The 12,703-nt window shown below is 36.4% G+C and overlaps 1 protein-coding gene across 11 annotated transcripts in view; it reads left to right on the forward strand.

The window, feature by feature from the left end:
- Nucleotides 1-12,703, forward strand: part of PEX5L (peroxisomal biogenesis factor 5 like) — a 207,114-nt gene that overhangs the window by 52,623 nt on the left and 141,788 nt on the right. For 5 of the 11 annotated variants that reach the window (XM_073232028.1, XM_073232014.1, XM_073232016.1 and 2 more), the window contains exons 1-2: nucleotides 6,613-7,710; nucleotides 9,194-9,265. The exons of 2 other annotated variants lie outside the window; for them this stretch is intronic. In XM_073232028.1, coding sequence (XP_073088129.1) covers nucleotides 7,618-7,710; nucleotides 9,194-9,265 — 165 coding nt within the window. In that variant the 5' untranslated portion in view covers nucleotides 6,613-7,617. Of the gene's footprint in view, nucleotides 1-6,612; nucleotides 7,711-9,193; nucleotides 9,266-12,703 lie in introns of those variants that run through there. 4 more of the 11 variants (XM_073232019.1, XM_073232026.1, XM_073232022.1 and 1 more) reach the window with 3 other exon arrangements.

Consider the following 12,703-nt stretch of genomic DNA (forward strand, 5'->3'; position numbering starts at 1 on the left):
ACATGACACAACCACTGTTCTAAACATATGTTAGATCAACAAAATCAAGTACTTGAATGTCTGACATTGCCACACACTCTACCTTGCATCTTCTCAAATCAATTTTGCCTTCATTAATCAGTTACAAAATTTCTAGGCATTAAACCCCTTCTTAATTGAGCCAAAGATGCACAGAATATTTGAGCTCAGGTGGTTGGTGACAATATTTTATATAAGCGAAATAATTTAAACTTCACCTTTCATTATAAGCTACTCTGTTTTCTTCCTTATTAGCAGTAATACTTTCTATATCAAGCAAGGCGTTAGTTAATGTTTGTCATAAAGTAGTGTGTGCAATTGGTTATGCGACCTCTGGGCTCTGCTGTTTAATCTTTTCATTGATTGCCACATGTCCAGTGTATAAACAACCTGTCTGTGGCCCCAGATCTTTCTTGGCCCCCGTGGCTTAGAAGAGCTCCCTTAGCAAGTAGTTGTGCAGAAGCCCTTATCCATGAAGAAGATGAGTAGGAGTCCCAGACCTGCTCACTCTCTAGAGATTGCCCTGTCTTACCTATAATGGAGTCATCAGTGTATTTATAATCCATTGGAAGAGATGAACAAAAGAAACCAGAGGGAGACTGATGGAGAAATCTTGAGAACTGTGGTGTTGAGTTAGGATTCCTGAGGTTATCAAGGCCATGAGGGAGAGCCCAGAGGCGAGAGTAATGGCTATGCCTCCAGGAAATGCTGTCACTTTCAGAAACAGAAAAGATTTATTCTAAGCTGTCAAGGCTGTGTGTAAACCCATATGAAAAAAAAATCCTCAAAATTCATTTGAATCATAATTAGAAAAGCTGGCTATACTAAGTCAATCTGTCACATAGATGTAGCTAAATGGTAAACAACTTAAATTTTTTGTATGGATTTTATGGCTGAAATACAAACTTTGGACTGAGTCTTGTCAGAAACAAAATTTCCTAGACCAGTTTTTCTTAAACATCTGTCAAAGTGTCAACAATGTGCGAGTTTAGAGAAGGTAAGAAAATAGAGGCATAATGTTGGGAAACAGAATGGTTACAGAAGCAGCTAGGGTTTTTGTTTTTCTTTCTCCTTTGTTAAAGTAAAAGGATTGCCATTTTCTTTCACGAGGGCATTAAATCACCATGCCCAGATCAGGTGTTACAAAGGAAGTCAGTGGCAGGTGTGCGATGCCAGGTGTCCCAACTGCCAGTGAGAGAGAAGAGCTGCAGGAGAGGCCGGTGATCAGCACAACTGTGTTCGAGATGGAGCAACAGTTCCAACCCTCATCTAGGAGGGCCAACGCATGTAAAAATAAGAAATGATGTCAACAAGGATCAGAAGCAGAACATCAAGTAATAGTTTTAGTTTTGAATAGATCATTTCTTATCTTTCTTAAGCTGTAAAGATATAGAATACATAGTTCACCTTTTCATTAGCTTTTTTTTTAGGGGGGTACCTTTTTATGTGGTAGTAGTGTTCATTTGCCATTTGGGGATCTAAAATAATGTCACTTCTCTCAAGCTTCTTATCTGTTTTACACCAGCCACTCCAGTTCTGCTGTTTGAGTGATAACAGGTGATATTGCCAAATGGAAGTGCTTGTTACTTTCACCTTACTTTGGAAATGGCACAATATCATGCAATGAGAAGAAATCTAATAAATTAAAATGTATGCAATCACTATTGTCTTCAGCAGGCAGAAAACCATTTTTGTATATCAGTCGTTTCATGACATAACACTACATTTATAGCTTCAAAAGTTGAGTCTAAAAGGAAATGAGAAAATGATTTTTTGTAGAGAAAGAAACCATCCTGATTAAAGTATTGGACTCAGAATTTTCCAGTTAAGAAAGACATCATTTTTTATTTTTTTCTTTCAATGAGCTTTTGTTTGGTTTGGGGGTGAGGGAAAGGTAAAAAGGGTTTACTTATTGTCCTCAAAGTTATGTGGAATGTTGCTGAATATAACTTAACTGAACTGTCAAGTATAATTTTTGTTTTCTGCTTATTATAGCTCAATAAACCACTCAAGTAGTGTTCCTTAGAGCATATGTGACCCCTTGGAGAAGCCATTAGCCATCCTTGCCCTGGCCCAAAGCTTGCTACTTGGGCTACATGTTCCAGAGGTGAATACTTATTATATAGCCAAGAATACATGAAGTTTGTTGCAGAAAACATCCACGATCAAAGGATGTGCAATTGAAAAAGCAATGATTAGTATCAACTAGAACTGCCTGTCACACCATGGTTTTGCCTCAAAAAGTTGAGTTTTTTTTATCACTTTCTTTTGAATGAGAACTATAAAAAAAACTCAGCCCTTTGATCAGAAATCCTCTTCCTTAATCCCACTGATAGGATGTCTTTCTAGCACTTAATGCTAGAAATGTAGCTCACTGATTTGCTTTTCAAATGAAAGCGGCAATTTGCTGTCGGGGAACAAATCCTGATCTTTTAGTGCTATTATTTTGGAAGTTTACTGAACCAATGATTCTGTTCTTCAGAGCTTTAAGAGCAAATTAAATAAAATAAACCTTGGAGAAAAAACTGTAGAAATATGATAGCATGTAATATAGTCTCAAAATATATCACAGCAGGTAGATGGATACCTATGCAAAAAAGCAAGTATAATAAAATGCTAGTGGTAAAAGGTAGTAAGTAAACAAATGCTCACTGTAAAATTCTAACTTCGACAGATGGCTGAAACTTCTCATGATAAATTATTGGAAAAGATATATAGAAGGTGCATACCAACCATGGGATATGTATACTTAAGAAAATGTCATTGTACAACATAAGATTGAGTAGTGGATATTTATGCTGCAGAATTCTCATCTTTGGAGAGTAGAAAATACTTTTTAAGTAGCTTTAGAAACTTTTCAGGTTATTCTCTTACAACCAATATCCACCATAAAGATGGGAAAGCCAGCATTAAGGAGGGACTGTGAGGCTATAGTAGAAATTGTGTAGTGCATCATTTCTATTTTATTACCCAACCAGTAAATAACTGGAATATCTATTTTTCCACTTAGATTTAGCCTTAAAATTTTTTTAAATCCCTAAATATCTGGACATATGCATATGACTGAAAGCAAGGTTTAAAATGCATCAACATACTTGTTGTCCTTATATTTCTTTTTTCACCCAACAACATAATTTTAGAGCTGAATTTGATTGCCATACGTTATGTTTGCCCATGCCTCACCCAAAACTAAAAAATTGCACCCTGTGGCTATTTTGTTTTATCATAACATGACCACAGTTGGGAGGAAAAAGAACACAACTGTGAATGTCTTTTAAAAAAAGAAAAATTGTTCCTAAAAAATTCCAGACTTAAACCCATTCTGCAAATGATTCTCTGTAATGATGACATTTTCCCTTCAGGAAGTTGATTTCTCCCATATATAAGAAAAATAAAAGACCTGAAATTGTCTTTTTAATTGGTAAGGTGATTACTTTGTTTAAAGGTCTGTCTAGGCTTCTGTCCTAAACAGTGCAACACTTTCCCGCTCTTATTCCAGGCCTTAGGGGAGAAACCTCTCCTTCTCCCTCATTTCCTGTTTTCTCCTTTTGTTGTTTCTTGGGCTGCCACAGCGATGGTGTTTGTGGCTGTTTGGACACGGTGGATCTTTAAAAAAGGAAGAGACAGGGGACCAAAATGATATCAAAGAACCAAGAAGCTTAATATTATAAGGGAGAGTCAAGGGGAAAGAGGCATATGAAATGCAGTAAACAAAACATTAACTCCATCATCCTGCCACACTTGCCACAAGGGACATAGGCAATAACTGTAGTGTGAATCTATTTATCTTTAAAAAAAAACAAGCTCTTATTCCTCCAGAAACAGAATAAAGGAAGAGTAGTCTTTAAATGAATCTTTCCTATGGAAATTTTATGAATCTCTCAAGCTACTACATTTTGTTTACTCATTTTTATTAATATTATAAAAGAAATTCATTCATATTTCAAAAAGCACTCCCAACTATAAAGAGAGCACATAGATCATGCATAATTCCATCTCCCAGAGGAAAGGACTTTATAATATTTGGTATATATCCTTATAGATTATTCTTCTATAGATATATATTACATAATTTAAGTTTTTAAAGAGAAACATGCATTTTTTTTCCCAAGGGGGACTTTGTTCTTTTTTACTTTCTTGCTTCATGAATCATACCCCCTCACTGTCTGGTATTTACATTTTCACTTTCTTCTCTAGTTCCTTCTTGAACTATAAACATGCTCAGTGCCTTTGCACAAGGGAAGAGGGGAAAGCTATATATATTCCCAATGTTCTTTCCCTGTATTTTTTGTCTTTCCTCTAGCATTTTTGTCTCCTCTTCCCCCCTTTTTCTTAAACTGTGGTAAGAACACTGAATTTGAGATCTACCATCTTAAGAAAAATTTACCTCTTTCCCTTTTCATTCAAGCTTTCTTAAAAGGAAAATAAGTCCTCTCTCATTACCTTCACTCCCTTATTGCCAGTGTAGTCATTAATTTAATCTCGGTTCCATCTTCACAAAATCTTCTGTTCCCAAAGTCCCTGATGACTTCAAAAATACAAAATACAATGGAAGTTTGCAGTTCACATCCTTACTCAAACTGTCATCAGCACTTGACACTATCTAGAACTTCATCCATTCTGTTCTCCTGGTTCTCTTTTATACTATGACCACTATTACTCATCCTCCTGCCCTGGGTTTTTTCTTTGGCCCATTCTCTCAGTGTAACAGTTCTCTAGGACTCTGGCGTTAGTCCTCATCTCTTCTGTCTCTACATTTTCTTTTAAATTAGCTCATCCACTCTGCAATTTTAATTATCCCCAACAGTCACTATGACCTTACCATATCTCTCTCCTGAGATTATATCCAAATGGCAGACTGGATCTTTGCACTTGGATGAGCTTTCCAAAGATACCACCATCTCAGCAAGTACCTTCTCGGAACATCGTCTCCTTTCCCAGTTCTCCTACCTCTTTTTAATATTCTATTCGGTAGGTGGCAATACCACTTAACAACTGTAATAGTGTAAATAACAGCAAAGACATTTCTGAAAATACTTGATAAAAACTTGAACCACAGAAAGAAGTAATATTTGCATTTGTTTTGACGTCTGTAGTCAATCACAAATTGCATTTGGGGCTAATTCATATAACTAGCTCTAAACATGGACTGCTAGAGAATTCGATAATTAGGAGTCCATTGGTGACTCTCAAGAATGCAATTATAGTAAACTGCAACCTGATTATGACTGGCTTAGGAGTAAAGAGAGAAGAAACTTGCTAGAGAGCATGGCCCACTCTTTCAAGTTCAATGCGGAGATAAAGGAGATCAAATGAATATCTTCAGGGGAAAGATGTGAGGAAGCCATCTTTTAGGACAGGGAAACTGAGCAGTTTTGCAGGCTGTGGGAAGGGAGGTGGTAAGGAGGATAGGATTAAAGAAAAGAAAAATATGAAGATAGGAATTAAATAGTGATACTGACAACCATGAGGAAGAGAGTAGGATGGTTTTTGTATCTTTTGTCTATATTATATATTCTTGTAATGTGCTTTAACAAATTCAGGCCTATTATTTATCATTCATTGCAGTCTTGGATAAATAATAGTAATCACTCTTTTGAAATATATATATATTCAATCTTTAACTTTAATGTTTATTTTGACATCTGTAGTTGGGCAAGTATTGCAATTGAGGTTAATTTGTACAATTAACTAAATCATGTGTTCTTTTTCCCTTTCAAAATGTCCTTTATGTATGCCATTCCTAATGAGTGTGAAGAATCCTTTTAATTCGACCCATACACAACTAGTATCTTTTAATTAAACCTGTTACTCTTTCATAAACTCTTATTCAAAAATAAACATAGTGTGCTTCACTTTTCTGGTCTCTGTCCCATCAGATTTTGTTGCTGTTTTATTGTTACTTACTTGCAAAATTTTCTTATGTAATATATTCTGTATCTGTGGCCATATATTGTTTTCCTATTTAACTTCCAAGCCTTATGGCTTATTTAATTCAAGTGAATAAAACCTACCTTTCTGTTCTACTTTTGGAGAGAATGAAGTGGTAGGTAGCAGGAGGCAGACAGGGTTAAGGAGATGGTGGAATGTCTGCAGAGAGGAAAGGTCACCAGTTAAGCTCACTGATCTTAGGAAAACTACAGATCTGACTCAGTAGTAGTAAAAAAGTTATCAGCACTAACAAGTAACCACATAGGCCCTCCTTCCAATTACTCAGAAAGGATTTAGAATGGAGAGAAATGGGAGATACTGTGTTTGGGCATTAGGCCCTTGGCCACATCCTGAGCCGCAAGCTTCTTAAAGTGAGGCAAATGATGCCTGTTCCCCTCTCTTTCCTCTCACTTCTCCCACCTCGGAGTCCTTGCCTTTTAGCGGCACTGCACGGAGGCTTCCTCCTCAGCCGCCTGTAGGTGAGCAGCGCAGCGCGTACAATTGGCAATGGGCAGGCAGCGTGCTAGCCGAAGGGCGGAGAGGCCTAACCCTACTGCCTCAGTTGAAAGCCTCAGCTCAGTGTCTGCCCGGGGCGGTGGGCGGAGCACAGGAAGTGATTGCACTCCGGCTTCTCCTCCCACACAAGCCCTGCCTCCCCACGCTTGGACCGTGGAGAGGTTAGCCTGCTTTCTCCTTGTGGTTCAGTCCTTTGGCTAATGTGAAAGGCCACGCAGAAGTTCTGGAGTTGCTTTTTGTGCTTGACAAAAGTGCACAGATAGACGACAGGGATCCCCGGCTGGGAGGAGGGAGGAGAGCTGAAGACCCCCGCCTGGGCTGGCTGACCTAAGCAGTCCAAGTGGGAAGCTGAGTGCTGAAAGAGGATTATGCTCGCACTAGAAATAAGCAGTAAGTGAGCGAATGGCCATTATGGCTTAGAAAAGGATTAATCCCCCTGGGGTTATGGGGTGAATTAGAAATTATTGCTTAACTCTTGAGTAAAACTGTAAGGCTCTGACTCTGAGTACAGCTGTCTGCTGTTTGGAGACGAGGAATTTAAGTACAAAGTCAGACTCTAAATGCCTCCTCCCACTTTTAGAAAATGCCAACTTCTACTCATATATAATCTTCTTCCCTGATTTAGCCTTTTCCCAGGAAATTTTACTACTAAATTAGAGAAGGAGCTGGGATTAAGTTGGAAAGGTGGAATTTGGTGTTGGCAGAAATTGCAGTCTGGAATTATCTTCTGTGAATGCTGACAATGTTGTATCAATTAGCAGTGATTTGCTAATCACAAGAAAGTCTGGGAAGGGGCATTAAAAAGGGAAAATGGAGAGAGATTAGGACAAAGGGGCTGAGTAGTCCGTGTGGGGGATGAAATAGATGTATATAATTAATAATAGATGGGTTTTTTTTTTAAGCAATAAATTAGACCAGCAGTCATTAAATTAGAAGCGCCTGGATAAAAATTAGTTAGAAAAGAAAATTTTAGTTTCAGTGGCTTTCTGTGCTAGCCAAAATTTAACAATATTTATAAAGTCAAGACAATGATTCAGGGATACTTGAAGTATTGCCGTACTTTATAAATACTGTTGCTGGGCAAGATCTGTGGTTCTCTGGTTAGCAAGCTCTGGCAATGAAGCCACTGTCGCTGGTGCAAAGAATTCTGGGATGTCTGACAGTGAAATGGATGGAAGGACCCACATTCCATCTCTACTTAATGTCCTTTTGTCCAGAAATTGGGTCATGCAGATCAGCTACTTGGTACGTATACAGATCAATATTCAGAAAGGCATTTCTAAATGTTTTGCATTAGAGGGCCTCTGGACAATATCTCATGGCAACTAGTGACCTAAAAGGATACCAAAACAAAGTGATAGGAAGGAAGTCAGCTTGATTGAAACCAATCTTGTTCTTTTGCTTTCCATCAATTCTGAAATGGAGCCTCAAATGAGGGCAAGAATAACAGAGAGGAATATTGTGGCCATCTGTGCTCTTCTAAGTGGCTAGATTCATTAATATATGGATGAGAATCAGATTTTACTTTTGCATCCTAATACTTGAAGATTCAGAAATCTCTTTATTATAGAAAGAGAACACAATAATAGGAGGTATGTTTATTGGAAGGAAATGTGAGAATCTGGTTTTAAAATGTTATAGGGGAAAAACAAGACAAGAATTTTGTCCCACAGTGTAAAGAAGATTTATGTCATGTTCACTGAAGGATATAATTCTGCCCCCAGTGAGATGAGGTCCTAAATATGGCACAATAGGTGCAAACATAAGAAATATTTTTAATTCCCTTAACCCAAGTTGATACAGTTAATACATAAAACAAGGGTTATTTTTTTTTAAATAATAACCTTGGATTACATTTAACTATGTAGTGAATATCCTTTGCCTTTTCTTACTGATCCTCTACAGAGGTACTCCGATTCCTGAAATTATGAAGAAGAAATGTGGCATTTCTGGTATTCACATCAACCAGTGCTTTGGGCGAAAGAAAGAAAAAAGACTCAAACATACTGTTTTTCTCCCATGATCTATGTCCTTTTCTAACTTTACAACTTTTGCTATGTGGGAGATAGATGAGAAGTGGTCATTGGGGATAAAATGAAAAAGGCAAAATGCCAATAACGGTATATTTTAAAAAATGATCTGTGCTCTTCCAGCTTTCAAACTACCTAATTTTTAAAATTATATTTTAAGAAGTATTTCTGAGTTGTTTTTTCCAAAGTTAGTTTTTATCAGATTTATAAGCAAATGTAGAAAATCTGAAGATTCATTATCTGAGTTGTGTAATACTTGTCTTATTTTTTAAATGTATAGGAGTTTAAAGCATAACATTTAATAGTTGAAGCCTTAAACATCATATAATTACTAAATGAAAATTCAGTCTTCAGGAAAAATGCGCCAGGACTCTTGAAGGAATTGGTTATTTGTCTCAAAGTATTAAAGCATCTTTACTGAAACTACAGAATTGGGGAAAAAAAGCAGAGCAATATTCAGAAAAGGATTAAAGGCATAATTTGGATAGAAGAGGCTGAGCAGAAATACTTAATGAATAATTATAAGCCAGCAGTTTAACAATGAAAACATTTGCTATTGTCCATGAGAAAGTGACATAAAGAATGATATATTATGAGTAGTGAACACTACTAAGTAAAAATTTTAACTTTAAAAAGTATCAAGTGGAAATTAACATTATTAAAAACTAAATGATCATTTAAAATTATTCTTTCACAAGAAAAGTAAAGAAAAAGGATATGGAAAACTAAGCAGTGATGAAGACCTCGAAATAATTGTTGATGAAACCCAGGTAAGTGAATGCTTACATACATTTTCTACTGTTGCACTGTAGATTTTTGATGACTGAAGCCCTTTGAGCTTTCAGCCCTCCCCAGCCAGCCAGCTGTATTAGCCTGTCTAACTGAGGTCTGCATGACAAAATAGATTTTGAGAGCAGCGAAGCCTCCCCATTTGATGCTCTCATCCACTGACTTCTGCATGATACCAACATGTATGTTCTGTATAAGAATGATAAAAATGTAATACCATATAAGAGTACTTTTGGAAAATTAAAAGCACCCCTTGAAAAATGAATCAATACAGCAATAATAATTTGGGGGAAAAAATATTTAAACAAGAAACAAAGTATATTATTTTGAAAATGGGGAAAGCCACCATTAGTGTTAAAACAATGCATATGATTTAGGAGAGGGACAAAATACCTTAAAAAACTGAGAGATTTATTTTTTAGATGATTTTTTATTGAATATAGTTGATAAACAGTGTTATATTGGTTTCAAGTACACAACATAGTGATTCATTCAGCAATTATGTACATTATTAAATCCTCACCCCAACTAGTGTAGTTACTATCTGTTAACATAGAAAGGTGTTACAGAACTATTGACTGTTTTCTTTATGCTATACTTAAATCCCTGTGACTAATTTATATTATGATTGAGGTTTTGTGCCCCTTTATCCCCCTCTCCCTCCCCACCCATATACCCCAAGCCCCTCCCCCATGGTAACCACCAGTCACTTCTCAGTGTCAGGAGTCTACTGCTGTTTTGTTCATTTTATTTTGCTCTGAAAAACTGACAAATTTTAAACATACATATTGCCCCATTTACTTTGTGAGATTGTTCTGCTATAAATTTAGAGATTATTTTTTAAAAAAGAAAGAAGAAGCTATTTAATATTCTTTAATACTGCATGTAGTTTCAGAAACATCTAGCTTGGATTGTATATGGGCCCATAAGGTGAAATGAAAACTGCTTAATAGACCATGAACAATGACATACCAGGTAATGGCAGGTGTCCAGCTCATGCCACTGACTTGGCTTCAGCCCTCAATGTCTTTGTTAATTATCAGTAGACAGGATAATTGCACGTCTGTTTAATGTGTAAGTGGCACTGGTTTTGAAGGTGTTGTAAGCTCAGGTGGAGATAGAGAAATAGTCAAAGGGACCTGAGCGGATGAAGAGGTTAGAAAGAAGTCAGCAAGCTACAGAAAGGCACGTTGAATTTGGACAGTTTCCTAATCATGCAGTTTGTTATGCACCATGGTGCTTGCATTAAAGGAGCTGTTGTGTATAGTTCTGAAAAAAGGAGAGACCATCAGAAGACAGCAAGCAGCAGCAGCTGACTTAGAGACTTGCTTGTTAGGCCTGGAACTGCTGAAGTCGCTGAAATGGTCCAGGGGAAAAACTGGCCAAACAAAGCATCTCCCCAGGAGGTGCAGAATATGGTGATCTTCCAGGGTTCGCTCAAACTACCTTCCAGTTTTTCTTGCCTTATCTTCCTTCTCCTACTCCTTAGTAATCAGGGGAGTGGGTAGATTTGGCCCTGTAATTTCTACTTAGTGCCAAATTGTCAGTTTAGTTAATAAGATTAGTGGGGATGGAGCCCAAGTGCTCTGCTGGGCTATTAGCTATCATTTTAACTGTGCCCAATTAATTACTTGGGGCGTGCAGTCTTCATCTCCCACAAATCCTGCCTACAGACTGGCATTCTGATTCAAGGACTGGACCCACCTGGTGAAAGAACTAGTATGTTATGAAAACACACATATACATTTCTCTATTAAAATTAAAAGTTAGGGATTTTTTATTTCTTCCTTAATCATGTAGAAGTTAAATTCTTACTCCTTTTTGTACTTCTTTAGCTGCTTTTCTTCTCCACTCCCCACCCCAGACTTCTTTTTGTTTTAACTAAATTTGGAGATTCAGAAAATCTATATAGGTATACATTGAGATCTTTGGAATGGAAAGCCCAAGGGAGCCCATTTTTCTTTTCTTCTCATGGTACTTTTCACACAATTTATGTTGTGCCTCAACGCATTTTATTAACTATCAAAGAATCGTTTAAAAAAGAGAACCAACCTTCTTACTTCTTCAGAAAATAATGCTTTCCTCACCTGGATCAAATGCAGCAGGATTTGATCTGCTCAGTCATCATTTGCCACTGTAGTTATGTTTCGTCTGGGGCCATTGCACCAGTTGGCACCAGTTGGCAGTGGCCCAGCTTTGCTGAGTCATTCATGTCAAAACATGTTTCAAAAGATGAGTAATTATGAATATGAGCTGGCTTTGGTGTTTGCTGTTGGCAGTAAGAGTAGCCCTTCCTTTTGGGAAAGTTTATTTGGTGTTAACGTTCTATGCGAATCCTAGGTTGAAACATCACAATGTTGATAGCTCAAAGTAAAATATTTGGGAACCACTTTAATTAGTGTTACTCTAATTAGTTTTTTCTACAAAAAAATTCCTCCTAAGTTTAAGAGATCAAAATTAAAAGTGGTTATGTAACATACATTTGTTTAATATTGCTTCATCTATAGATATTATATATATATTATGTGAAGGCTCTCTATGTTGCATTTATTCTTCCTGTATCTTTTCAGAAACATGGCAGAAATTTGTCCATCCATCTTCATGTAATTGCAAATAGCTTTTTTAGTAAGTGCAAAAGGAAATCCAAACAAGACAGATAAAATAGTTGCAGTGCTGTGCAGGGCAAATATCTACTAATCTCATTAAATCTGTCATTCAGAAGCTGTCCCTCTACAAATACTGTGCAAGCTATATGCTGTTTTATCAGTCCTGTGGTAAAACAGACTTGCACTTATACACGGAGAGCCCACAAATTGCTTATATAAGCAAATTAATAACAGAAACAGCACAGAGTATGTGGATTTTGTTTTCCCTGGCTGCCCACCTTTAAGGAGGCTAAAGGTGATTTCTGTATTATTTTTACATGAGAAAAAGTAGTTTTAGAAGTGTTGTAAGGTTTAGTTCTTAAAAGATAATATTGTGCTTCTCTTCGTGAAACTATATTGGCAAAATTTATTTTGAGATGCATATAAAAATGTTCCACAGAATTCTTAGATTAGTACTGATGTTCTAAAGTAGTAGATACCATGTCATATGTAATCATACACATTCACACACATAAATATCTTTTAAATATAAATGTTACCACATTTACATTGGAGTCCATATCTTGCACTAGAAATCCCTAGAGTTTTCAGACTTCAAGCATAGGAAAGTAATCATATAAAACATACCAAAGTAAAATATTAATACCTTTAAAGCTCAAACATCTGACATAAAAATATATGTATTTCATTTTATATATATATATAAAGTAACTATATATTCTTATTTTATATATAATTATAATAAAAAATTGATAATTAGTGAATTTTATATTTGGCTTTCTAGAGTAAATATTGAAAGAAAAAATTTAAATT

This window comes from Manis javanica, chromosome 3 (genome assembly GCF_040802235.1).
Source record: "Manis javanica isolate MJ-LG chromosome 3, MJ_LKY, whole genome shotgun sequence".
Lineage (NCBI taxonomy): Eukaryota > Metazoa > Chordata > Mammalia > Pholidota > Manidae > Manis > Manis javanica.